The sequence below is a fragment of the Malus sylvestris genome, chromosome 16, assembly GCF_916048215.2.
Source record: "Malus sylvestris chromosome 16, drMalSylv7.2, whole genome shotgun sequence".
Lineage (NCBI taxonomy): Eukaryota > Viridiplantae > Streptophyta > Magnoliopsida > Rosales > Rosaceae > Malus > Malus sylvestris.
In genome coordinates, this window is record NC_062275.1 from 3,030,013 (window position 1) to 3,055,700 (window position 25,688).

At 36.2% G+C, this 25,688-nt stretch overlaps 2 protein-coding genes and 1 pseudogene across 2 annotated transcripts; all 3 read right to left on the reverse strand.

Moving 5' to 3' along the window:
- Nucleotides 1-87: 87 nt before the first annotated feature.
- On the reverse strand, nucleotides 88-1,540 carry LOC126608051 (allene oxide cyclase, chloroplastic-like). Its single transcript, XM_050275810.1, has 2 exons — nucleotides 1,212-1,540; nucleotides 88-819 (listed from the first exon to the last, which is right to left on the reverse strand). Exons 1-2 carry the CDS (start codon nucleotides 1,447-1,449, stop codon nucleotides 296-298), a joined length of 762 nt encoding a protein of 253 aa, XP_050131767.1. The 5' UTR covers nucleotides 1,450-1,540; the 3' UTR covers nucleotides 88-295.
- Nucleotides 1,541-3,735: 2,195 nt separating this feature from the next.
- LOC126608049 (methionine aminopeptidase 1B, chloroplastic-like) lies at nucleotides 3,736-6,928 on the reverse strand (annotated as a pseudogene).
- A 9,162-nt stretch (nucleotides 6,929-16,090) lies between these two features.
- LOC126608608 (AP2/ERF and B3 domain-containing transcription factor RAV1-like) lies at nucleotides 16,091-17,636 on the reverse strand. Its single transcript, XM_050276563.1, has one exon. The coding sequence runs from the start codon at nucleotides 17,469-17,471 to the stop codon at nucleotides 16,266-16,268; it is 1,206 nt and encodes a 401-aa protein (XP_050132520.1). The 5' UTR covers nucleotides 17,472-17,636; the 3' UTR covers nucleotides 16,091-16,265.
- Nucleotides 17,637-25,688: the final 8,052 nt, after the last annotated feature.

Below are 25,688 nucleotides of genomic sequence, written 5' to 3' on the forward strand. Positions count from 1 at the left end.
AATTAGGTTGTCCCTTATGTGGCTTAGCTAAACTTCCTCTTCCTCTAACGTAAAAATATCGATGTACTAAAAAAAAAAAAAAAAAAATATCTGAAGATTATTATCTGAATACATAATCAGAATGTGCTTTAAACTAATATAAAATCACAAATCATAACACACAATCCGTAGGGTAAAAAACAAAGGTACAAAAAAGTTTGGTAAGTGGTAAGACAATGTGATACACCATAAAGTCCACCACCACTAACTCTTCCTCTGCTTCCTTTCTGGAAGATTCCACTACCACTATGATTGATCAGTTGGTAAAGTTTTTGACAGTGGCACTGGGCTCGGTGGCCTTGGCAGCCGCCGACGGCTCAACGCTCGGCGTCGGAGCGACAGGCTTACCGGTAAGCTCAACCGGCAAGTCCTTGATCCCCTTCAGGTAAAACGTGTAAAACAGCTTGAAGGGAAACACTATCTGCTTCAACTTGACCTGTCCGTACACTCCCTCGAAGATTCCGGATCCACCGGTCACGGCCAGATACGTGTCTTCGTAGGTCAGATAAGCTCCCTGGACTGAAATGTGGCCGTAGTCTCCGAAGTAGAAGCTGTATATTGCCTCGTACCTGTCTCCCTTTTTCTCGGGGAAGTTTTGGATCAAAACGCACAGGCCTGCTGTGATCCCAAGACGTTTTTCCAAGTCGCCGGAGTAGATCTTGTTGCTGAAGGGGACGAGATCACCTAGAGTGTTGACTTGTTTCTGGCTCAGTCTTAGGTACGCCGGGCTGCCTCTGTCTCTCTCGTTGATCTCGTACACATGCAGTTCTTGAACTTTTGCTGAAAAAATGAAAACTCTTTCAGTTTTTCTGTAACCTGTTTAAAATCACTTCTGATAGAAGTGCTTTAATTAAAAGCAGGTGAAGTTTGTATTAAAAATCCAAGTATTTCTTAGAAAAGGATTTGGAAATGCTTTCCGAGGAAGCATTTAACCAAAAAACACTTATGATTTTTTTCCGCAAACGGAATCAAAGCACATTTAGGTTTAGCACTTCCCAAACTCCGAACAAGCCAGCCCGAATCGCTTCTGGTTGTCATAAAACGCTTTTAACCAAAAAGCAGTCTCAAACGATGACTAAATTAGAGTTGACCAAAACTAATTACACATAAACACATGACAAATTATGTAAAAAGGGCATGATCAGAAAACGGCTGATAGAAAAAGTGCTTACTGGGTCGTGGAGAATCAGAATCAGCTGGTTCCTTCTTGTTCTTGCAGAAGAAAGCTGAGGTGGTGAAGTTGCTGGAGGTTGAGAGGACTTGATTGGTTGATGAGGATTTAAGGGTCGGGAAGGAGTGTGAGAGATTGAAGCCCAACAGTCTCTGAGCTCGAGAAGATGAAGGAGGAGACCTGATGGAGTTGGAGAAATGGAGAGACGAGATCGCTCTGAGAGAACTTGCAGACGCCATGGATGACAGAGGAGATGAAATTTCAGTCTCGGAAGGAGGAAGGTGGATCAGAAGGTAATTGGGAAAGTAGTGGTAGTGGGAAATAAATAGGGAGATGATGGGGGAGATATATATATAATATGAAGGCTTTATTTGTATAAATTTATGTATGGCGTTGAACACGTGGGCTTCTTTTCTGTGTGAAAAGTGGAAGACGGTGGAAAGTGGCCGGCAGGTTATTTTAGAGAAGCGTTTCCCACATGCTTTTTTTGGTCGGAGATACAGATTTTGTTGTAGTCCAACAATAACTCAGTTTCCTTGAGCTAAAACCTACGACTTTTCTTTGGACGGAGTCCAAACCTTAAGTCTCTTTAAACCCTAACACATCAAACATGAAGAAAATTTTTGGTTAAAGACTTTCATGTCACGATACATGCAAAGATTTCTATATTGATTGCCGTTTAAGGATGGGATTTAATTTATACACGACATAAATTTTAAAATTTAATTTGTATCTAATGACGGTCAAGGACGGAACCACCTTAGGGCCGATGCCACCACTCTGTTTTTTTTTTTTTTTTTTTTTTGCAGAAAAAAATGTACTTGCTTGTGATATTAGTAAGGTGTATCGTTAGTTTGCTTGCTTGTGACATTAGCATGAACTTTTCTAGCTGCTACTGCCAACGTTAAAAGAACATTTTTGACCATGAGAGTTATGAAGAATCGCGCTAAGGGATATTTTTTTATCACTTTGTTATTTGAAGATACCTTAGTCATACAGATATCTGCCTTCGTTTATGATGACAATTAATGTAGTGTAAGCAAAACTATTTATAAACTTTGCATTTTACGGTTCCATAACCAGTTGCATATTTTGCATTTCCGGCTGGTCAAACATAAGACTTTCCAGGGTTTGACCGGCTGCCTGACCTCGGATGGGAAAATTCTTATGTCCTGAAAACACGTGTTGACAAGGGTCGGTAATTTTTGGGCTGTGTTTCCGTATTCCGGTACAATGTTGCTGTTTTCTATCCAGCAGCCGGACCACGAACTTTTTCCTGCATTGAATAATTTGGTAAAGGAAAAAAAACGACATTTACCAAATCAATTAGACTTCATGAGAACATTCAGGACACTTGTCATTTATTAAGACAAGTTTCTTTTGGAAAGGGATCCTTTCCCTTCCACCAAATTCATAAATTCAGGTCTTTAAAATTTGATCCAACGACGAAAAACAAAAACCTCTTGTAAAAGTTATAATAATTTTCATCGTTAGATTAAATTTAAAAAACCCAGATTGATGAATTTAGTGGATTTGATGGAAAGGATCCAGAGATGATTATTTTCCGTTTCATTTATCGCATTTTATCATATTTACACAAAAACAAATAATTGAGACATTATTACAAATTTACGTCATTTTTATGTACAGTTGGCTTATTTTTCGAATGATGTGATTTCTTGATTGCATTTCGATATTTATGATTTAAAAATCCATCAAGAATCTTATCTGTAAGTTGCTTCGTGCTTTAAAAAATGGAATTGTTTAGAAAGTGGGTCAAAAACTCAAGAGCTTCTTATATGTCACACTTCATAGAATAAGAATAAAGTTCCTCTCCGGATTTGTCCGGTGCCGACAGATTTAAAGATCCAAACTACTCAATTTTGTGTCTACCTAACATAAATAAAGGGTGTGGATCTCTCTCTTTAACGATCCGAGTCTTTGGTTCTTAGATTCCGGACACAAAAATTTAGGGGATGTATTCAATTGAAAATTTGAGAAACTTTAATGGATTTATAAATTCATGAATTTTTTTAGAGTTTAATTGATTTGTAGAAATTCTATTTAAAATTTTGATTCAATTCCCTCGAAATTTCATGAGAAGAGGTGAGATTTGTGAATACTTAAAATACACTACGAAATCTCTCCAATTCCTTATAATTCCTCAAATTTCTCAAATTCTTTAAAATCAATTTCTAATTGAATACACCTGAAATGTTATAAACTTCTTTAAAATCCTAATTGTATACACCCAGATTTCTAAGGATTTTGATAAACTATCTTAAAATTCTAGTTGAATACACCTTGAATTTCAAAGAATTACTTAAAATCCTGATTGAATACCCCCTAGATTCATTAAAAGAATTAAAATCCCAATTGAATACACCCCTTAGAGAAAGTCTCAACTCATAGAATAATGCTACTTGAAGAGTTGTCTTGAAAAATTGCTTTTTATTTCATGACCACCACGAGGCTTGTAAACGCAGAATAAAATATGCTAACTATTTTTATGAGACTTTCCAAGCTATCATAATATTTTCATTTTCTTTTAATTATTTACAATTTTAACCTAAAAAAAGAATGAACGAAAGCTGCTTTCTCCTTCTGATATACATTAATTATTAAGCATTTGAGAAAGAACAGGAATGATACCATGTTAACATGTTGTCAAAATTTCAGCACCGGTTCTAGTAATCAGAATGGTATGTTCAAACTGAGCAGCCGGGCTACCGTCCGCGGCCAGAGTCGTCCAATTGTCCGGCCATGTTTTGCACTCGATGCTTCCCATTGTAAGGATGGGTTCTGCACCAAAAGAGAAATCAATTTGTGACATGGATCATAGATCAGAATCCTACTGTCCCATGCTCACACTTAGGATCTAAATTATTATGGGCACGAGACACCCGCATCATCCTACCCTATATATACCGCGTCATTTAGGTAAAATTTGTGCGTTTTTCGCCATCAATTTTATAAACTTGAAGAAGATAAAGTTGCAGGTATATTGATTTCTGAGTACGGAAAGTACTGCACTCACCAATGGTAAATGTTTGACCTTCAACCATGGAACCAGACTGGTCGTTACCTGTCAAAAAATACACGACAGTTATAAGCAATTCATGTCTCGGGGGTAAAGATAGTAACGAAGGTTTAATATCAAGTAGTCACTTACGGTGATGTAATATCAATGGTTCGGAATGAAATACAGTCCCTACACCATGCCCAACAAAGCGCTCCACAACGCCATAACCATATTTTTCAGCATGCTCACTGAAAATGAACCAAATAAAATCTTAAGAACAAGAGAATAAGCAATTCTTTTCGGCTTATAATTGACACTTAAAACATCTAAAAGATGTCTAGAATAAGTTCTTATCAAATATATCACAAGGAGGCGAGGTGGAGCTAACCTAATTCTCTTTCCAATTTTCTTGAAGCTAGCACCGTCCTTACAAACTGCTATGCCTTTTTCCAAGCACTCTTCGGTTACCTACCACCAAGATAGATTGGTAATGCAAGAATTGGACATCTGGAACAGAATCAAAGCTTAATACGGAATAGATATAGTATATTCCAAAACAGAAACGAACCTCAGATGGACGTGAATAATAAAAATATGCTTCTACATGTTCAAAACAATCCTGAATAACTATAAGAATGCAACACTATCAAGCAGAAAAAGTTTACCTTCACTAGTCGTTGGATTCATTCACTGACATCCCCACAAAGAAAGGTCTTTGATGTGTCTCCATGATATCCCTGTCATGAAAGACAGCATGAAATATAATGAATCAGACCATTCATTATTGAATATTAGGAAATGGAACAAACACTCGATGAATGAAAATACCCCACTAATTGCAGCATATCATTCATTATCTAATAAAGGAAATGAAGCTTCAATACCAACCATTTTACGGAATTCACACATTAAACTACAGATAGCTGGTAGACAACTAGTATTTGTAAATGCAGAACTCGAAAGATAAATAATCAGGAAGTTGTGATAAAAGCAAAGTTAAATGAATGACATAAAACATTTCCGGGTGCCGATTTGGTTAGGGAAAGGAAACAAATGAGATTATAAGATGAAAGTAATAAAACCAGGAGCATACATTTAGGTAGACCGTCACATCTATGTTGATAATGTCTCCACTCTGCAATAGATTACTGTTAGTGAGGTATCACATGAACACATTTATGCAAGGAGCAATGTGCAATGTAGCCTTTCAAACCTGTAACTGTCGAGAATCAGGAATTCCATGGCACATGCACTCATTAACTGATGTGCATACACTCTTTGGAAATCCTCCATAGCCAAGTGGTGAGGGATAGGCACCAGCATCAATAATCATCTGGTGCACTGCTTTGTCAATTTCATTAGTTGTTATTGACGGCTGGATGTAAAAAGATGTTAATATAGGATACCAAAAACTCCGGATGCATAAGATTAAAAAGCCAATGGCAACAAACATAAGTTGTACCAAAGGAGTAAGACAAGACATTAAAGAATGTAAGTACACATTTACTTGCTAGTTTTTATAAGAAAAAAATGGCTGAAACTTCAAGTTCCAAAAACGAAAATGAAACTGCAAACCCAAATTCAGATAGCGGAAACATGGTAATTAATACAGTCAAACTTTGCTAAAAACCAAAATCTAAAACATAGACATGCATGGTTCTAGACTTACATCGAGTTGGACTTAGTAACTTCGGAAGTCAATTAAAACTTAAAATCCGTGGAACTCTCAATCTGTCGAATGAATTTTGCAAGCGATAGTTTGGAACCACCGACCATACATATACAAACCTTGGGCGCAAATAATATGAGTTTCAAATATCCTATGCAGAAAGAGAGCAACTAAAACAATTTAACACCAACTAGTAGACGGTGACAAGCTTTACCTTAACCAACTTTCCCGCAGACTCTAAGACGCGAGCAGCAAGCTCGCACGCAGCTCGCATATCATCAATGCCCTCAGAACCAGGAAATTGACGTTCACAGGCAATTTCTGGCAACAAAGATGACCCAACATAAGGAGGCCTTGGAATGTGATCGGGTACAGGAAGTTGCGGTGATACCCTTCCACGCCTCAATGGCGGCCTTCTTCCGACCTTTGGCGCAAGCTGCCGACTCTCACGCTCTCTACATATTACTAGATTATCACATTTCTATACCAAATATATCTTTCTATACCAAATATATGTCAAATTATTGCCACATTTCTACTTTATTTTCGAAATTCCGAAATTGTAACACCAAATAGAAGAAGATAAAACTTAATTTGATGAATCCGAGGTTTGAACATATTGTAAGACATGGTTGGAACAAACGGCAGCGGCGCGTACCTTTTGATTCTCATGGCCTCCTCCAACCCCGACAGTTTCCGAGCAAACACAACGAGGTTTTTCCGAGAAAACGATTCTTTTCCTGAACATTCAGAACATATAAGGACATATAAAAAAAAACGCAGCTAAACCAAAAGATTACGAGGAACATTCGCAGAGGAAAAGAAGAGAGACCAGACCAGAGGTGGAGAATGAGAAGCTGAGTGGGGCCCCGGCGAAGATAGTTGACTTCGTAGAACTTAGTAAGACGTGGCCTTGGCCGCCATGAGAGGGAGCTGAGAGTTGCAGACCGCCGGCGACTGCCATTTTCTCTCTGTAACTCTTTTGCTCGTGCAGACAGAGGAAGAGGGAAAAGGGGGAGAGAGTGGATGATAGAATTAGGAGCGTTTCGGGTTGGTTATGAAGAATGGGCTTTTCAGTATTATTGGGCCTCGACCATGCTGGGGTTGTTATGACAAAAGTTTCTTAAAATTTGGGCCTTTCTTTATGGATCTCATTTTGCAGATCACCCAACACTGCTTTTTGGGCCTTCCGTGAAATTGGGGTCCAACTTAAATTTGATGCTGCAAATGCAAAAGATTATACTACAATGGCATTTTATTTGCTACATACAAATTGAAATTATTTTGATTTTTGGATTTTTCTCGTTTATTAGAACATAAGTATTGAGATTATTTCAACTTTTACTTTATGTGCGTTTCTTATGCATGAATATCAATGATATTTACCGATTCAGTACAAAAATTTAGCCGGGAACTCATTGAAGATTTCGAACTTTGAATTATTCTTAAGAAAATTTTCTTTAAATTCGACTACATCCGAATGAATTGATATACCCACTCCATTGCAAATTTTTATATTTTCCATCGAAATCAATCAATATTTTCACCTATTTCGATATTTCAAACACTGCTATTTCTGTATATATATTCTTTATAAATCTTTATCGTTTAGTGTGAAATACATTTTTTTTTGTTCAATTTTCAAAGTTGATTCTACATACTTTTTTAGTTAAATCAAATTTCTCTGTTTTTTGTTTTGTTTCGGTTCGATCCGATTCACCAATTTATGTACTACTAGCATGCCCACCCTAAAGGAATCTAAATTTGAAGAAAACGCATTCATATGGAAGGATAGACCAGGCAATGGCAACTGGCATATAAAGTTGATTGACAGGAGGAGAAATTTAAAGGAAACACAGCCAAAAACCAAGAATTTTAGGACCGACGTGCGGGAAGAAAATTTTGGATTTTGGATTTTGGATTTTGGATTTTGGATTAGGATTGCCGACACCAACTGCACTTAGTCAAAAAATGCACAGGCCATGGCCACAACCTCAATTATTATCTCCACAAAAATCATCTGGAAGATGTCAAATATCTGCATGTCATGCCAAAATATGCTGACAGAGAATACCCACGTTAAATTAGGTTCATATCTTTCTTTTTGCTATTTTATTGATTAAAATCATATTCATTTTTAATTTTTGATCAAGGTCCTCGGGTATTAATAACATCATTAATTATTTGAATAATAAAATATTTTTATTTATAAATATATTCCTTTAGTGTTAAAAATGTTAAAATTAGTATATTTATATTTATGGCTAAAATTTTTATCATATATTTTTATTTTTAGTTTGTACCTATTTTTAATTTGTACCAATTTTCTTTTCATTTTTAATTTGTACCCATTTATTAGTTTCTTTTTGTGCCCATATTTTTTAAAGTTTTATTTGTGTTTGTACCCATGTATATACCGTCACGTGACATTGTATATTTAATCCATGATAGAAAAATTACATATGGTATATTTATGTTTTATGCCTAAACTTTGAATCATATATTTATTTGTTGAGTTTGCAACATTTTTTTAAATTTGTAGTATTTTCTTTTTAGTTTTATTTTGTACCCATGTATTAATTTCTTTTAGCGCCTATATTTTTTAAAAATTCATTTGTACTCATAATTTTTTAATCTTTTATCTGTACCCTAATTTATTTATAATGTAGTTATATGTGAAATGTACCAATTTTTTTTAACCTTATGGATACATTATTTTGCCATTTATTATTTCTTATTTTTACATAGTTTTTATCCATTTATTCAATCAAAATGTTTGAATATTTTGGTATTGTAACCATTTCTAATAGTATTATAATGGGGAATTTTAAATTTATAGGATAATAAATCTCATAAAATATCAAACAATTAATGTCAAAACTATAAAAATATAAATATTAATTGTAATATAATGAGGTGTACAAAGTCAAGGAACTTTGATCAAACTTTGAATATCATTATGGTTTTAGTCAAATAATATTAAGGATTATGTACCGCATCCAAAGTATCATCTTTGAAAATAACATGGATTAAAGGAGAGGAATTTGTCAAGATCACTATATCATTAGTACCACGCACATCATAGATGGATTAATTCTGAGAAAATCGAGCTATCTGCAGACCACGTAGCCCATGCGACACGCAAACAAAGCATGAATTCCCTGTTCATAATCTATTAACGCACCTACTTTTGTGAGAAAATATCACATACAGGCAACTGTGTGTAAGAATCTTTCGTCCCTCAGACTCAGTCTCGTAGTCTCATAGTCTCATAGTGCGGAGTCTCTCGGGCTCACTGTCTGAAGATGATGTAGAAGCTGCATATAGGTTAAATTGGACCATGAAAATGTCACTCTTATTCTTTTCGACAGTGATGGAACATACCGTTTACTACGTCTTCTAGAAGGAAAATATGATCATCAAAAATTGAATTCCACCCATAAAATCAAAAAAGAAAGAAAAAAAAAAGTGGGCAGATTAGGACGTTGGGCTATTAATTCTAATATAAACAAAACTAATCATTTAATCTAGAAGGATCTCAATCGTGATAATATCAATCATGGTATTGTATATTTCTTCACATGATCACATCTTCATCGAAGTTAGGAGGAACCCCATAAAGTACATTTTAACTACGAGGCCAAGACTACGCATGCTAGGAAGTAATGTTATTACTTACAAATTAAGCAGAGCGTTAAAGTGATTGACTGTATTGAGATTTAAGTTATGAATGTGAGAATTCATTATTACCTCATGTTGGGGTCACATTAAACACGCTATGAGTCCACTTTTGATAAGTGCGTAAAAAAACACAATTGCTCATGTGACACGCACACACAATTCACGAATCCTGTATTCATAGTCTATGAACGGATACAAGCAAGCGTGTATAAGAATCCTTCGTCCCCTTAGTTTCATAGTGTCATAGTCTCTCAGTCTCATGGTCTAAAGATTATTTATAAGCTGCGTAGTTTAAATTGGACTATGAAAATATCACTCTTCTTTTAGAAAGTGATGGAGCATACCATTTGATACGTTTTCTAGAATGAGAATATTATCATAAAATATTGAATTGCACCCATAATATATAAAATAAAATAAAAAATGTGGCCAGATTGTGATATTGGACTATTAATTTCGGGTTTCCAAGCCTATTGTTTTTTGGCTTAAGATTGTTTGGTATGGTTAGAATATTCCTACGACGACTTTTATTTTGTGGTTAGCTATCAAACGTCAAATGGCTATTAAAGATAGACTTCAGTCTTATATTCAATTTTTGATGTTAGATGTGTTCTTTGCTTGTCAGATAATGAATGAGTGGAACACATTTTTTATAAGGAAAACTAACGAAAAGTCCTCAAAAAGTTTAGTTTTAATGAAAAATAACAAATAAAAGTGTAAGTGAATAGTAATAGAAAAGGTAAAAATATAGTTTTTCGTTAAAGATGAACAGTACTTGGAGTGTTTCGTTAAAACTCCTTTTTTTATTGTCCTTACGATTGTGGAATTTGGAGTAGTTTGAGGGGGAAGTGTGGGGAGATTTGGTTTAGGCTTCCTTTGGCATGATTTCATTGGATGAGTTTCTTCTTAATGGCGTGAAAAACATCTCTATAACTTGACAAAGAAGACTTGTCAGGCTGTTGTTGTTTACCATCTGTGGAAGGAGAGGAATAATAGAATTTTCAAAAAACGAGTCCAAGCCCTCATATGATGATCCTCAAATCTATCATATAGATATTATTAGAAGTAAATTGATTTTCATGGACCAAAAGTTTTCTCTAGATAAACTACATATTTTTATGGATTGAAGACTTTCTGGATTAAATGTCCTTCCTTTAAGCTAGCGTACTGTTCTTCTGAGGAGTTTCCAAAGTTAACAAAACTAATTAATTAACCAGAAGGATCTCAATCGTGATATATATTATCAATCATGGCTTGGTATGTTCCTTCACATAATCACATCTTTATAGAAGTTACGACAAACCACAGAAAGGATTAACTAAAAGTCTAAGACATGTAACTATACAAGCAGGGAAGTAATGTTATTGCTTAAAATCTAAGTACGGAATTAAAATAATTGGTTATATGGAGATTTAAGTCAACATTCTCGCTTATTACCATCTAAAATACAAATGCTTTGTCATTTGAACTCGTCAAATATTTCTACTAATTAATAAAACATTCATTGTCAACCAAAATCCTATGAAATTACCAGTTTAATCATCTAATTAAAACATAACATGAATAAGAAATATGGGGTAGAAATGTAATTTCACACAATCAAATTTTGCTTTTTTTATTTTCAAAGCCTCACATACATGTAATCATAACATATCTCTAATTAAAAAATATAATAAAATAATAAAATAATAAAAATAAAAACTTCTCACTTCCACATTCTCTATAACTCTCTTCGGGCTGGTTTGGTATTGCTGTGCTTTGAAATAAAGCTGATGTGAGAATAAGCGGCTGTGCTGTGAGAATAAGCGGCTATGAAATAAATCAGCAGAGTGTTTGATAAACTTTTTTGTAAATGTGCTTTTGGAAAAAAAAGCAGTCTGATAGTGGGTCTTTTCATTAAAGGAGCACTCTAACTCCGTGTGCTTTGAAAAAAAACTAGTTTTCCAAAGCTGCAAATAGCAGCTTCAGCTTTTTTCTTTGATTTCAGCTTATTCTCACAGCGGCTTCCAAAATAAGCCCTTTTTTTCAGTTTACCAAACACCTAAAACCCTCACAACTTTTTTTCATGGGTGCTTTTTTTTTAAGCACCTCACTCCCAAACCACCCCTTCCTCTCTCCTTCTAGTTCAAAAACAAAAATATATAATTTTCTCACACATTTTGTGTATGTCCATATGCTAGTTAATTATGAATAAAACATAATCTTATGTGATTCTACAAAACGAAACATACTATTATGTGACATAAGATTGTTTAGTATGGTTAGAATATTCCTACGACGACTTTTATTTTGTGGTTAGCTATCAAACGTCAAATGGCTATTAAAGATAGACTTCAGTCCTATGTTCAATTTTTGATGTTAGATGTGTTATTTGATTGTCAGATAATGAATGAGTGGAACATCTGTTTTTTTTTAGAAAATTTTAACGAAAAGTTTTTGATACTGTTTATTTTAACGAAAAATTATATTTTTACACAAAAAAATCATTTATGGTATTCATTTTACTTTTTATTTTGTCCTTATCATTAAAACTCAAAATTTTCAAACCATTTTCATTAGTTTTTTTTTTTTTTTTTAATTGTCCTTACGATTGTGGAATTTGGAGTCGTTGGAGGGGAAGTGTGGGGAGATTGGGTTTAGGCTTGCTTTGGCATTATTTCATTGGATGAGTTTCTTCTTAATGGCGTGGAAAAACACCTCTGTAACTTGATAAAGAAGACTTGTCAGGCTGTTGCTATTTATCATCTGTGGGGGAAGAGGAATAATAGAATTAAAAAAAAAAAAAATCTAACGAAAAACTTCTGGTACTGTTTATTTTAACGAAAAATCATATTTTTATACTAAAATGTCAATCAGTATACTATTTACTTTACCCTTTATTTTGTTCTTATTGTTAAAATTCAAAGTTTTCAAACTTTTTTTATTAGTTTTTCTTTTTTAAAAATGAGTCCAAGCCCTCCATGATGATACTCAAATCTATCATAGATATTATTGGAAGTAAATTGATTTTCATTGATCAAAAGTCTTCTCTAGATAACCCACATATTTTTATAGATTGAAGACTTTCTGGATTGAATGTGTCACATCCTGGCTCGGGTCCACCACATCCCGGGCTTGCTCCACCACCGTAGCACAATATTGTCCACTTTAGGCTTACCATTCCCTCACGGTTTTGTTTATGGGAACTCACGAGAGCAACTTCCTAGTGGGTCACCTATCTTGGGAGTGAGTGCTCTGACTTCCTTTTCGCTTAACTTTGGAGTTCCTACGGAACCCGAAGCCAATGAACTCCCAAAATGCCTCGTGCTAGGTAGGGATGAGAATATACATTTAAGGATCACTCCCTTGGGCAATCTAGGATGTTACAATCCACCCCCCTTAGGGGCCCGACGTCCTCGTCAGCACACTTCCGGATTGGCTCTGATATCATTTGTCAAGATGGGTGACCCACTGTGAAGTTGCTCGTGAGTTCCCAAAAATAAAACCGTGAGGGAATGGTAAGCCCAAAGCGGACAATATCGTGCTACGATGGTGGAACGGACCCGGCATGTGGTGGACCCGGACCGAGATATGACAAAATGGTATCAGAGCCAATCCCTGGTCGGAAGTGTGCTTACGAGGACGTCGGGCCCCTAAGGGGGGTAGATTGTAACATCCCACATCGCCCAAGGGAGTGATCCTTAAATGTATATTCTCATCCCTACCTAGCACGAGGCATTTTGGGAGCTCACTGGCTTCGGGTTCCTTAGGAACTCCGAAGTTAAGCGAGAAGGAGGCCAGAGCACTCTCAGGATAGGTGACCCATTGGGAAGTTGCTCGTAAGTTCCCAAAAACAAAACCGTGAGGGAATGGTAAGCTCAAAGCGGACAATATCGTGCTACGGTGGTGGAACGAGCCCGGAATGTGACAGAATGTCCTTCCTTTAAGCTAGCGTGCTACGGTGGTGGAACGAGCCCGGGATGTGACAGAATGTCCTTCCTTTAAGCTAGCGTACTGTTCTTCTGAGGAATTTCCCAAGTTAACAAAACTAATTAATTAATCCAGAAGGATCTCAATCGTGATATATATTATCAATCATGGCATTGTATATTCCTTCACATAATCACATCTTTATGGAAGTTACACGAACCACATAAAGTATTAACGAAAAGTCTAAGACATGTTACTATGCAAGCAGGGAAGTAATGTTATTGCTTAAAAGCTAAATACGGAATTAAAACAATTGGTTATATGGAGATTTAAGTCAACATTCTCTCTTAATACTATCTAAAATACAAATGCTTTGGCATTTGAACTCGTCAAATATTAATTATCAAGAAAACATAATCTTATGTGATTCTACAAAACGAATCATACTATTATGTGACATTATCTTTCTACTTAAATTATAATACATAGAATTAATTTATTGAATTAACACACCTTAAAATTGAAACATATCAACAATGTTGTATGTTGTTATTATAACATGTGAAACAGAACATCACGTAACTTAACTTGTATCTTCAGCACTCAAAAACTTCTCCCCGTACTCATGAGTATACATAAATTGGCTATGTATAATAATAGAACTGTTAACTTTCAAAGTGTGCATGTGATATTTCTTTACGTTTAATGATGACTGCACCACTGATTGATATTTTCTTATTGCCATGACGGACGATCGACGATGATGTCGTACGGTATACCTGGATAAGGAGTTCGGATTAAAGAGATATATAATTGCAAAAACTTATTATGGAATGAAAATTTTAAGCAGTGTCTAAAATATCGTTATGTAAACTTATGGAAATATCAATATATCGATATGTAAATTTATGGAAATATCAATAGATGTTTTGATATTGATATTGGTTGCCTTTATGGAAATTTGCAATGAGGTTGGGTATATCAACTCATTTAGATTTAGTTGAAATTAAAGAAAAATTTCTCAAAAAAAATTCAAAAGTTCAAAATTTGCAATGAGTTATGACAAAATTTATGTAGTAAAGTGGTATCTCATCGATATTTATCAATCTTTTTATATCTCGCCGATATAGGATGAAGTTTACATTTAAAAACCCCCTTTCCATATCAATCTTTCATTTTCAAGATATTTAGACAGAAATATCGATAATTTTGTGCTAATATCAGCACGTCTCTTCACATGCGGCGCTGAATGATCAAGTGAAGTACAAGATCTCCAGTTTTTGTACGTATCCCTCTCCAGCTTTTGTACGTACCCCACCACAATTATTTTGTCATCTTAGATTCTTATGGAGAGATTAGTTGCTTCATATGCTAAGGCAGTGTTGAGAGTAAACTTGCAAGTAACAAAGCTTAATATCCTCTATGTTACAGCTCGCAACCTTTAGGCTATATTGTAGCAAACGAAACACATGTACCGACTACCAAACCTAAGTTTTCAAAACCGATACTGATACCGATGGCCGTTTAAGGCAAGGGGCACATCGGTGGCATGGTCTATGTCGAAGAGCAGATCATAGTGTTGTGGTGGCTCGGAGGTCATGGTGCGAGAGAGAGAAATGGAGATGGAGGTCGTGGGGATGTGGTGGTGGCTTGTTTGGAGAGAGACTCAATCTGCAAGTGGGTTATTTGATGAGAATTGTAAAGAGATTTTTGAATACTAAGATGGGAGGAAGGAATAATTGTTGGTGGCTAAAATGCAGTGGTGGTGGCGGCGATAGGGGGGTGGTAGGAGGAATCTTGGTGGTGGTGACTAATTTGTGGTGCCTGGGGCGAGAAGGAGAAAAAATAGTGAAGACCTAAGAGAGAGTTGATTTTAAACGGAGGGATGAGATTTTATCTCAACGAATGTCCAACGATTAATATTAATTTGTTTATTTAAAAAAATATTTTTGGTTCGGTTCAATTTTATCGAACAAATCCTTCATAGAAACCGAATACCGAAATTTTTGATAAATTTTGATTTCAATTACTGAACGGTTCGAGATTATGAAGTTCGATTTTTCCTGGTATTTTTTTTCCAATCCTCGAGTACATCCTTTGTATCACTACTAGTTTGATCCATTCCATATAATCAATTATTAACTACCCATACGGCTCATAATTAGCATCCTCTCTGTGTGGCTAGGTATACTCATTATATTTATTTCCACTTGTTCACTTTAGAAAAAGATAATAATTATTAGAGACATATATAGTGCATCGATTAAGGTGCCAAAAAGTGTGAAAAGAAGCAACGAATGGTTGATTCTTATTGGCCAATTGAAGCCAAATAGTATATTTGAAGAATATTTTTTTTTTCAAATTTTTCTCTAATTGTATATTTTTCGTTCGAGCATACTGAAAAATTTCTCTTAAGAAAAATTTCTCTTAATCTACTCCCTCTGACAAATCAAACATTACCCTCTCTTGACAAATCAAACATTAGAGAGACATTTTAAGGAAGCAATCCGCCAATCAGATAGAAGCCACAAAAACACCCAACAAGCACTTGCCTTAGCTAACAAGAGAAACAACAACAACAAAATTGACAGTTATCCAATGAAGATTCAAACTAATTTTTTCTTCTTTTTTTTTTCAAATTAATTTGTTGCACCTAATTTCAAAAGCTTTGCTTTCTTCAGCTCAGCTTTATTCTTTTTGTCATCTAATATACAATTCACCTTTCTTGCAGCTTCACAGAAAGCTAAAAAAAACAAAGAAAATTTTTAAAAATTCTACAAAGCTCCGATGATCCTAGGCTTCTTGCTAAACTCTAATTTCAAAAACTCCATCTCTCTCATTCTTTTGCCGATATTATTATTGCAACCGCCGCCAATAGCAGCAGCAGCTGCAGCATCCACTGGGCCAGCCCCGCTACTCCCAGGTATTTTGAATATGTTGACCCCAAATAGCCGAACCATCTGAACCGGTGCAACCTGACCTTGAACCGGGTTCGACCCATTACTGTTATTATACACACTCATCCTGGTCTTCCAATCAATATACAGATGTTTGTCCGGTCCGGTTGACCTCTGAAAGCTCACAATGTCCCCGGCCTTCAGATTCTTCTCCTTCACGAACCGGCTCCATCCTTTGGTCAACACGTAGCTTTGACTGCTGTTCCAGTAAGAGTATCGAAACCTCCACACTTTTCCCCCGACATCCTCAAAATTCAAAAGCACTCCTTTGCAAGCGGAAGATGCACTTACCGTTATGGTTGCAGTGCTTCCGCTTTGCAACGGAAAGTGCTTTTCGGCGTGCTGCTTCGGGATCACGAGGCGGTTCAGCTTCCCGACATCGCTGGGGGTCACGGCTTTCTCGAACAGCTGCTCACGCGCTTTCTGGACGCGACTGTTGTCCGTCCCGAACAAGCCCAGCGGCCCGTTGGACCGGCCCCGCTTCCCGTAAGAGAAGTAGTTGCGCTTGCTCTGTTCCAGTTCGTCATTGTACGTGTGCTTTCGCAGCATGTCGACGATTTCAGACTTGGAGTGGGAGCTCAGAAACGCGGCCTCGACGACGTCGTTTTCTTCGTCGTCAGAGGAGGGCTTAAAGTTGGTGACAGCGTCGCGGCCGCGGAAGCGCTGTGCAGCAACGTCGTAGGCCGTAGCGGCCTCGTCCTCTTCGTTGAAGGTGCCCAGCCAGACGCGCTGGTGCTTCTCGTAAATCTGGGCCCCCCAACGGCCGTTGGGCTGTGGGACCACGCCTTTGTACTTGGAGGAAGGGAGCTTCCGGGACTCGGCCTCGACGCCACCGTTGCCGCCGCCGCTGCTGAGGTCGGAGTCGAGAATCACGCTGCTGGCCCCGCTGCCGACGCGGCAGAGGCTGTCCACTTGGGGCGCTGACTTGGCAAGTGGCTCCACACGTGTAACAATATGATGGGGTGGCGAAATGGATATGGAGTCACTGGTTGTGCTCTCTTCTGTGCTACTTATTCCATCCATTGTTCTTGTTTCGTTGATTATGTATGTTGTGTGTTCGAAGGTGGAGAGGAGAGAGAGAGACAGAGAGAGAGAATGACAGATAAGAAGGTGCTTTAAACAGAGAGAGAGAGAGAGAGAGAGAGAGAGAGAGAGAGGGAGAGGGAGACGGAGGGAGGATTTGATGAAATGTTATTGTTTGAAGGTTAGATATATATAGGAGGGGGAATATGGGGATGTGGGGACGTGGGTGTGGTGGGTCAACCCGAAGGATTGGGATGGTAAAGAGCGAAGAAGGTTCATTGTGTGTGAGTGAGAGAGAGAAATAGAGAGTATTATTATTTTGTTCAATATATCATGGCTTGGGGATGGTAGATACTAGATAGCTAGCTAGGTAGGCTCATAGGGAAAGGGATCCTCTTTTCGAATCCCTTCCATCAAATTCATCAAGTTCATCTATCCAGATCATTAAAATTTGATCTAACAGTTACAAACAGAAAACTCTTTTAAAAGTTATAATAACTTTAATTATTGGATCAAATTTTAATGATCCATATGAGTGAATTTAATGAACTTGATGGAAGGAATTCGAAGAGTATTCCTTTCCGGCTCATAGTATGTGTGGGCTGTGGGCTGTGTATGTGAGGTGGGTCCCGAGGAAACAAGTTGATGGGGTTTGTACGAGTGCGGACGGTGTTTTAGTTTAAGTTCATCCCCCCTGGAAAACATTTCTCCTGTCTCTCTGCTCACCCACCCTCTAGCATGGCCTCTTCCCTATTACCATCTCCTTAATTTATTATATAAATGAATGGAAAATTATATCAGTTCAATGTATTGTAAAATCAAAATTGTAGATACGGGTTAAGTCAGTAGAAGACAGTATGCTCGACGACTATATGTAATCAGTTGGCCTAGAAAATGCGTCATAATTGAACATGTGAATCTTATATGAGTTATGAATAATATGAAGTGATATTTTTTTTTTAAATGATAACTGGTGACGAACTACGGTTATCCATTAATTTCGACTTGGTATGAGACTAATTGGGAAGATGGATGCAAATAAAGTCTAGCATTTGGTTTTATTGCTTCAATAAGAAAGTAGATGAACAATGACACAAGGCTTCCCTTCCACTTGGAGTAGGATTATAGGATGGGTTGTGGGGCTAGAGTTAAATCAATGAGCGAGAAAGAGAGGTGTGGGGATTGGAATTGGATAGGCATTGGAAAATTGAAGTCTCGATACAAAGGCAAAAGGGCATAAGGCTCATCCAACAAGAAATTCTCATTTCTCGCTCTACAACTCTCCCCAGCTCGAGAGATTTTTCTTGCAAACAATACAGTCTGGTACATTATATTTCATAATACAAATACTTGAATACTTAAAATGAAAATTCTCAACTACTTATTAAATTGTATTTTCGACACACTAAAAAATATCTCTTCATACTTTTATCTAGCTTGATGTGATTCGTCCACCCCTTTACTCTCATGTTTTGTCTTGTTGCCTAGGTTCAACCTTTGTATCTGGATTTGGGATTTGGGTTTGATCGGGATGGGGATCACAGACAAGCTAATCAGACGGTGTTAAACTTGCTCTCCAATATTCAGTGGGTCCGACCAATTACGTGTGTTTAACATGGACCAATAGAAGACTAATACAATGGGTGAGGAGGTGAGGTATAGAGAAATTTTTCATTGTAATCAGAACACGAAAAATACATTATTTGTTTTTATATAAGTGGTAAAAATTTTTATAATTTAAGTTATTAATTTTTTAATAAACATATCTCATCATTTGTATCAGTGGCGGAGCCAGAATTTTGAATGAGGAGGGGCCTTTCACAAATATATATATATATATATGAGTGTGTGTAAAAAGTTGAATTCATAACATGTTGACATATGTAATTTGTGTAATCCTCACAAAACTGAAAAAAAAATTCTCTTAAATTCAATACTAAGAAGAAAAAAATATAAAAACTCAGACAACCAAGTAAGAGGTAGGTTGTGGAAGGCTAAAAAAAATACAAATAAGTAGAAAAAGAAGGAAAAGGGGGGGGGAGGTCTGCAAATAAAGAAGGTGGGTTGGTTTAGAAAATTATAGGGTGTATATTACTGTTAGGTGAGATAATCGAACCAGAAGTGGGGTTGCTTTTTCCATTTAAAATTGCACATCTCTTTTGAAACTCCCCTGCCAAACTTATCATTTCATTAGATAGCCGAAAAGATTTAAAATCAAAACAGTTTAACGACGTCGTTTGCTTCATCTTCTTCCATGAGGTTCACACTTCAGATGAAGTCAGGATGGGCCAGAGACTACCCTAGTCCCTTGGTGGCTCTGCCCCTGATTTGTATATATCATCTCGTATATCGGTCACACTGAAAAATATAAGAGAGGTGAAGATTTCATTTGAAGTGAATCGTGATATTATACGTTTTAAGTCCACGGTCTTCCGAGGGTCCCGCATGCAAGTTGCCAAAACCGGAGCGCTGAAGACCGTGGGTCAGCCTTTTTTGGGGTTTGCCTATGTGGATTTATTTTGTTCTGATTGTAACGTGGGTCCTCCTTTCTTTTAGATTCCTCCCTAATTTTTAATTCGGATAATACGGAGTATTTACGTGTAATTCTCCTTTTTAATTGTTTTTTTCTTCCCTTAATTACTTTCCCGAAAACAACGGACGTGCGGTATTCTCGAAGTCCTGTCTTTCCGTTATGTTATCGCCACTCCTTACAAGTGGGAACTCAAGAATATAAATGCTGGCCGGTCACGGGTAATCTTAGCATCAATTATTTGGTGTGTTTGAGGTGCATCCTCTCCAATAAAATTGTTTGGTTCTTTTTTTTTTCGTCTTTGATGATAATCGAACTTAAAATCTCTCACTTACCAGTAAAGAAGAATATCACTAGACCGTAGTACTAAGTGGTGAAAAATGATATTATCTATATTAAGAGGGAGAAGGTAGGCTTAGCCTCAGAATGAGCTACCAATAATGTGGTTCAAACTCGCATTTGAAGATAATTGAACCGAAGATATTTTACTTACAAGCGAAGATGAATACTATTATATTATAGTACTTAGTGGCAACTTGTTTGGGTTTTGATTGTACAATACATTACTCTATACAAATACGACATCTAGACAACAGGTTATATCTTTTCATATTCGTGTAGTGTTGATCACAAACTACATATTAACCGATCGTTTGTTGACAAATGCTAAGCGAATGAATGAAGAGAGCTCAAGTTCAACTACTTATGTGGTCCAATACATCTTTAAATTACCCACTATTGTCTATGTGTCCAACAGTTATTAATTTTGAATAGATAACCCGAACCCAATCAACAATTTCTCGTATAAATTTGTGTCATGTAACGGTTTATGTACGATACAACCACGTACTTATTTAATTTTGAAAACCCTAAATACAAGTACTAACTAGTTCATTGCATACTAAAACTACACTGGTGTATAAACTTCTTTGGTTTTGTATGGTGATTAATTTGCCAAGCGATTAGGTCATCATTCAGTAGATGGCCACATTAGTGTGTTTAAACCTCAGTTACTATTAAATACATGATGATTAGATCATTAAGACGACGTTTAACTATATTATATCCCACCAAACTCTTAGCTTCCTGGTCTTAATCTTTCTTCTAAACCTAATTTGATAACAAATAGGTATATAATATTTAGATATATGCAAATTCATATGATCCTATCTTTATGCACTAATTTGTTTCGAAGTTTGTAGCTCTCTCACTGGTCCTCCCTAATCTCCATTTCCATATAAAATTTACATTGTTTATCTCTTACTCGGTAGCAGCCTCACAATGCCTATCCTTTTCACAATAGGACATTTAATTAATATATATCCGCTCCTTAATTAATCCAATTAAGACATTGTTCAGGTGCTTTACCTTTTTTATTAACCTTTTATTAATAAATTAATTATAACTAATGTTTGATTAATTCGAAATTACTATATATAGTGGGCGGAGTGACGAGGAACCTCAATTCACATGTCACGATATCCCAATCTAGTCAGTGCTTAGTGACACTGATATCAAAAGTTAATTAAAAGTATGTGTTTATCTGTTTCTTATATAATTATTAAATTAATTAAAGATTTTTGTGTTAATCTGAATAGTGATTTATGTATATTAACGCTTAGTGTCGGCAGTTTCCAAGCCATTAGGGCAATTTTCAGTTGATGGTGTACTGAAGATCACTACGCCACCTCATACCCTCTCAACATGTTCCATGTCAAATTAACTTTACATAAATCACTTCAGGGTGATATTGGGGACGAATTTTAAGTTTTTATTTCACACGAACATACTGGATTCTTATAATAGTAGTTAGAGATAAGCTAAAGTACATATGTATATCTTCTTAGCCCTCAAAAAAATATACTACCGTAGTTATAATAGTAGTTAGAGATAAGCTAAAGTACATATGTATATCTTCTAAGCCCTCAAAAAAATATACTACCGTAGCAAGTCACTAGTTGGTGTCGGAAACAAAAATGGGAATCTTTGATATGGATGCTTTTTATTGATTGATTGAAAAAAATATATGGGAATCTTTGATATGGATGCTTGAAGATAAAAAGATTGAAGGGATATATATATATATATATATATATATATATATATATATATATATGTATGTATATGTAGAAATTAGTTGATTAAATGGCCAATCGCTAGAAACCAACATACAATATGTGACAAAGATAAGTTTAACATATAACACCCACAAGATTGAATTTTATTTTATTTTTTGTTGAACTTTATGTTTTCAAGTATGATCTCATATTGTGCGCCCCAAAAACTACAGAAAGGAAAGAAAAAAAGTCACCACGTCGAGGAAATGGGTAATGTTCGTTTGGATAAGCAAAAGAAGTGGCTTCAATCTAGGGCGAGCCTCCCTCTTCCTCCCTCTTCACCCACAACAAATTGAGGAATCATTACATATGGTCTTCTATGGCGAATACACACATGGTTGTCTTCGGCGAGTATGTACGCCGATTCTTAATGTGTTAGTAATTATCAGTCAATCAATCAAGTCAAATTGGAGTGGACGAATCGAATCGAGCACGAGTGTCCGATTAAAAAATAGTCGAGAGTTGGAATTCCTTGAACCAGCTGTTCTCTTTCCGTTGACAGACAGTAAAGAGAGAGAATGAGATTTGTCGACGGCGAGGAGGAGGGGTCTTGGTTGTATTATTGGGAAGTTTTGGCTCTATCATTTTTTTTTTTTTACAACACAAAGTAATAAGACTTAAAACAATTAAAATCTCCGTTCAGTAAGAGGATACATGATGATCAAACGAAAAAGAGACACATGAAGCAAACATCAAATTGGGAACAACAAACATGCAGTCGATTTTTTCATCCATGGATCTGTTGTCCCCAAATTAGTGTCTCCCATGTGACTTCTTTGTAAAGAATGACCAACTAATTATATTGTCGAATCACATGCATGAAATCATTAGATAATGCTAGTGCTATGCTTCAAACACCAAACCCTAGTGGGTGCATGTATGTCAGTATATGTGAGGGAAAGAGATCCTCTCTTGATCCCTTTCTCCTAATCAACCAAGTTTGGGGATTCGAATTTTTGAAATTTGATCTAACGGCTAAAGTTATTATAATTTTTAAAGTGGATCCTTATTTGTAGACGTTGGATCAAATTTCAATGGTTCGAATCCCCAAACTTAATGAATTAGGAAGAAGGGATCCAGAAATGATCTCTTTCCATATGTGAGGTTATTTATGTTGCCGACATGGCACGTATAAAAGAACTAGAAGGCCACGTAGTCAACTTAGACTTTGCCACTTGGGGGTCGTAGTTGGCCACCATTACCTAAATAATACGAGCCAAATAGCAACAAAATTATATCAGCAAATAGTTTAGCCTCAATCCTCAAATATTGAGATTGATCGTGACTGTCTTTTGTTTTCTTATCTTGCAGATTGAGGTGTATTGTCTGCCCTCTTATTTTTATACTTTTTTCATCACCTTCTGTTTTGTGTGGTTACGGTTAAACAAAGTTAATATTTTATATTTTATTATTTTTATAAAAAAAATCAATATAAAATATTGACGTGGCTTAACCACACAAATAAATTATGAGAAGAGTATAAAAATGGGAAGACATACAATCCACCTCTCTTGCAGATAAGTGTTATCTTTCTCCCCCAATAACACGTCATTCCCCATGCCACTGGCACTACCTGCCAACTTATTTATCTTCACAATATTTTTCTTGTCTGATTAATATTTTATTTTATTGTTTTTATATTACTCACACTTGCCTAAATTATGTGGGTGAGGTCAGGTAGTGATGAATAATTAACCATGAGCTAGTGGTTTAGTGGTAAAATATCGACTACAATACTTCCTTCAAATTAAAAACTGAAAGTCTTGGATTCGAAACCTACTGTTGGTATGGAAGTCAGACTTGTAGCCAGATGAAGGCTGAAATGCCTATGTAAGTTTTCCCGACCACCAGAAATAATGGATAACTATAACTTGCTACCAGTTCTCTCTCTTTTTAAAGGAAAAAGCCAATGATGAATTATTTAATTAAGAAAAATAATAAAACTATAGAAAATTTAAACGAGTGCACCAGAAGCTAAAGTGTTGAAGAACTAATCCATCTCAAAACGAGGTCAACCAAGTCAATGGGTTGTAAATTAGTTTGGACTAATCCGCACTTAGAGGAAGATTAATCACTGTTTGACTTGGAAGTTCAGCTATGCGGTGGCAGATGGCAAATTATATATATATATGTGTGAAAATGTTATAAATTTATTTTGAATTAGGAGAAGCCAACAAGTTTGATGGTTTTGATTAATCTGAAAAACAAAAGAATGTTATGGGTTATCTCAGTCAAGGGTTAACCAGTTGGGTGGTGACCGGTTTTGGTTTCAACTTTCATCTTAAACGCAAAATACCACATAACTTATGACGGTTTACAGAGTTTTTAGGCATATACACTCAGTGTCGGAGTTTTATGGACTATGATTTTCTCATTTTCAAAAACTCATTCCGCTTTTCTCTCTTCCTATTTGAACAATCACGACTAAACTATGTTAACATTTTTGTATTAACTTCTTTATATAGAGACACATAAAGAAAAGTGAGAGAGGCAGAGAGGGAATGAGAAGAAATTTAGAAAAAAGAGAATCACGCTCTCAGCTTTATATGATCAACGTCTGCTCTTAAGAAATTAACAATGAATTAGTGTCAGAATTTGATTTCACCACACAACTTAATCAAACTCTGCGAAAACTATCTTGCACGCGAGTCGCGAGAGATGCATCAAATTAAGGGTTAGTCATGAAACCATCAAAAGGTTAACGTCCATTACAACATGCCAAATCTGTCTAATCAAAGAGTAGTGGTTGGACGTGGAAATCTCACTCGAAAATACGAAAAATAATAATAATAATTCATCAACAATTAAATATCATGTATTTGTCAAGTCTTTATTTTAAGGCTACACTTTATATAAAAGAAAGAAATGTCAACTAGGGAAGACGCGTTTTCTAATTTTATATCTGGTTCTGGTTGGTTGTATCTTAAAAGTCAAAATCTCCAAATGCTGCTCCACCTACTCATTTGTAGGAGTTTGGAAATTTTATTAACTATTTCAATCAAACCTTGCCCAGTTGGAGTATTGGACCGTTTGCAAAGTCCAAAAGCTGCAAATTGCATGCAAAACGTTAATCAAGATAAATGAAATACAGAATACCAGCCCTGTCGCTTGATAGAGAAATTAGGGTTTGTAGACCAAACAGATGAAGATATTAGGGTTTTCAAAATTATGGATATAAATTATAATTAATGACTTACATGTAAAGAGTCAAATGGTGTTTTTAGGAGCACGCTAGCACCTTTTGCTTGACAATATCAAGAGGTGGATGGAAATAGGGACCTAGGTGGTCTTAGGATCATCCGGAGTCCATAAAATATGCATGTGAAGTGAAGGTCTATTGAGGACCCTCCAAATGTTTGGTACGGGTCTCTGTTGTGCCTACCAAAGTTCAGATCTTAGTTGGATCCGCCACTAACCACAGAGGCAGATCCACAATGGGAACTGGGAGGTCCCAGAACCCCTCGGTTATCCTAAAATGCTGCTAGAAATTTTCCGGGGGACCCCTCGACGAGAACACGAGGTATGTGTTGCAAGTTGCAACTTGCAACGAAGAAGAAGACAGCGGGGCTG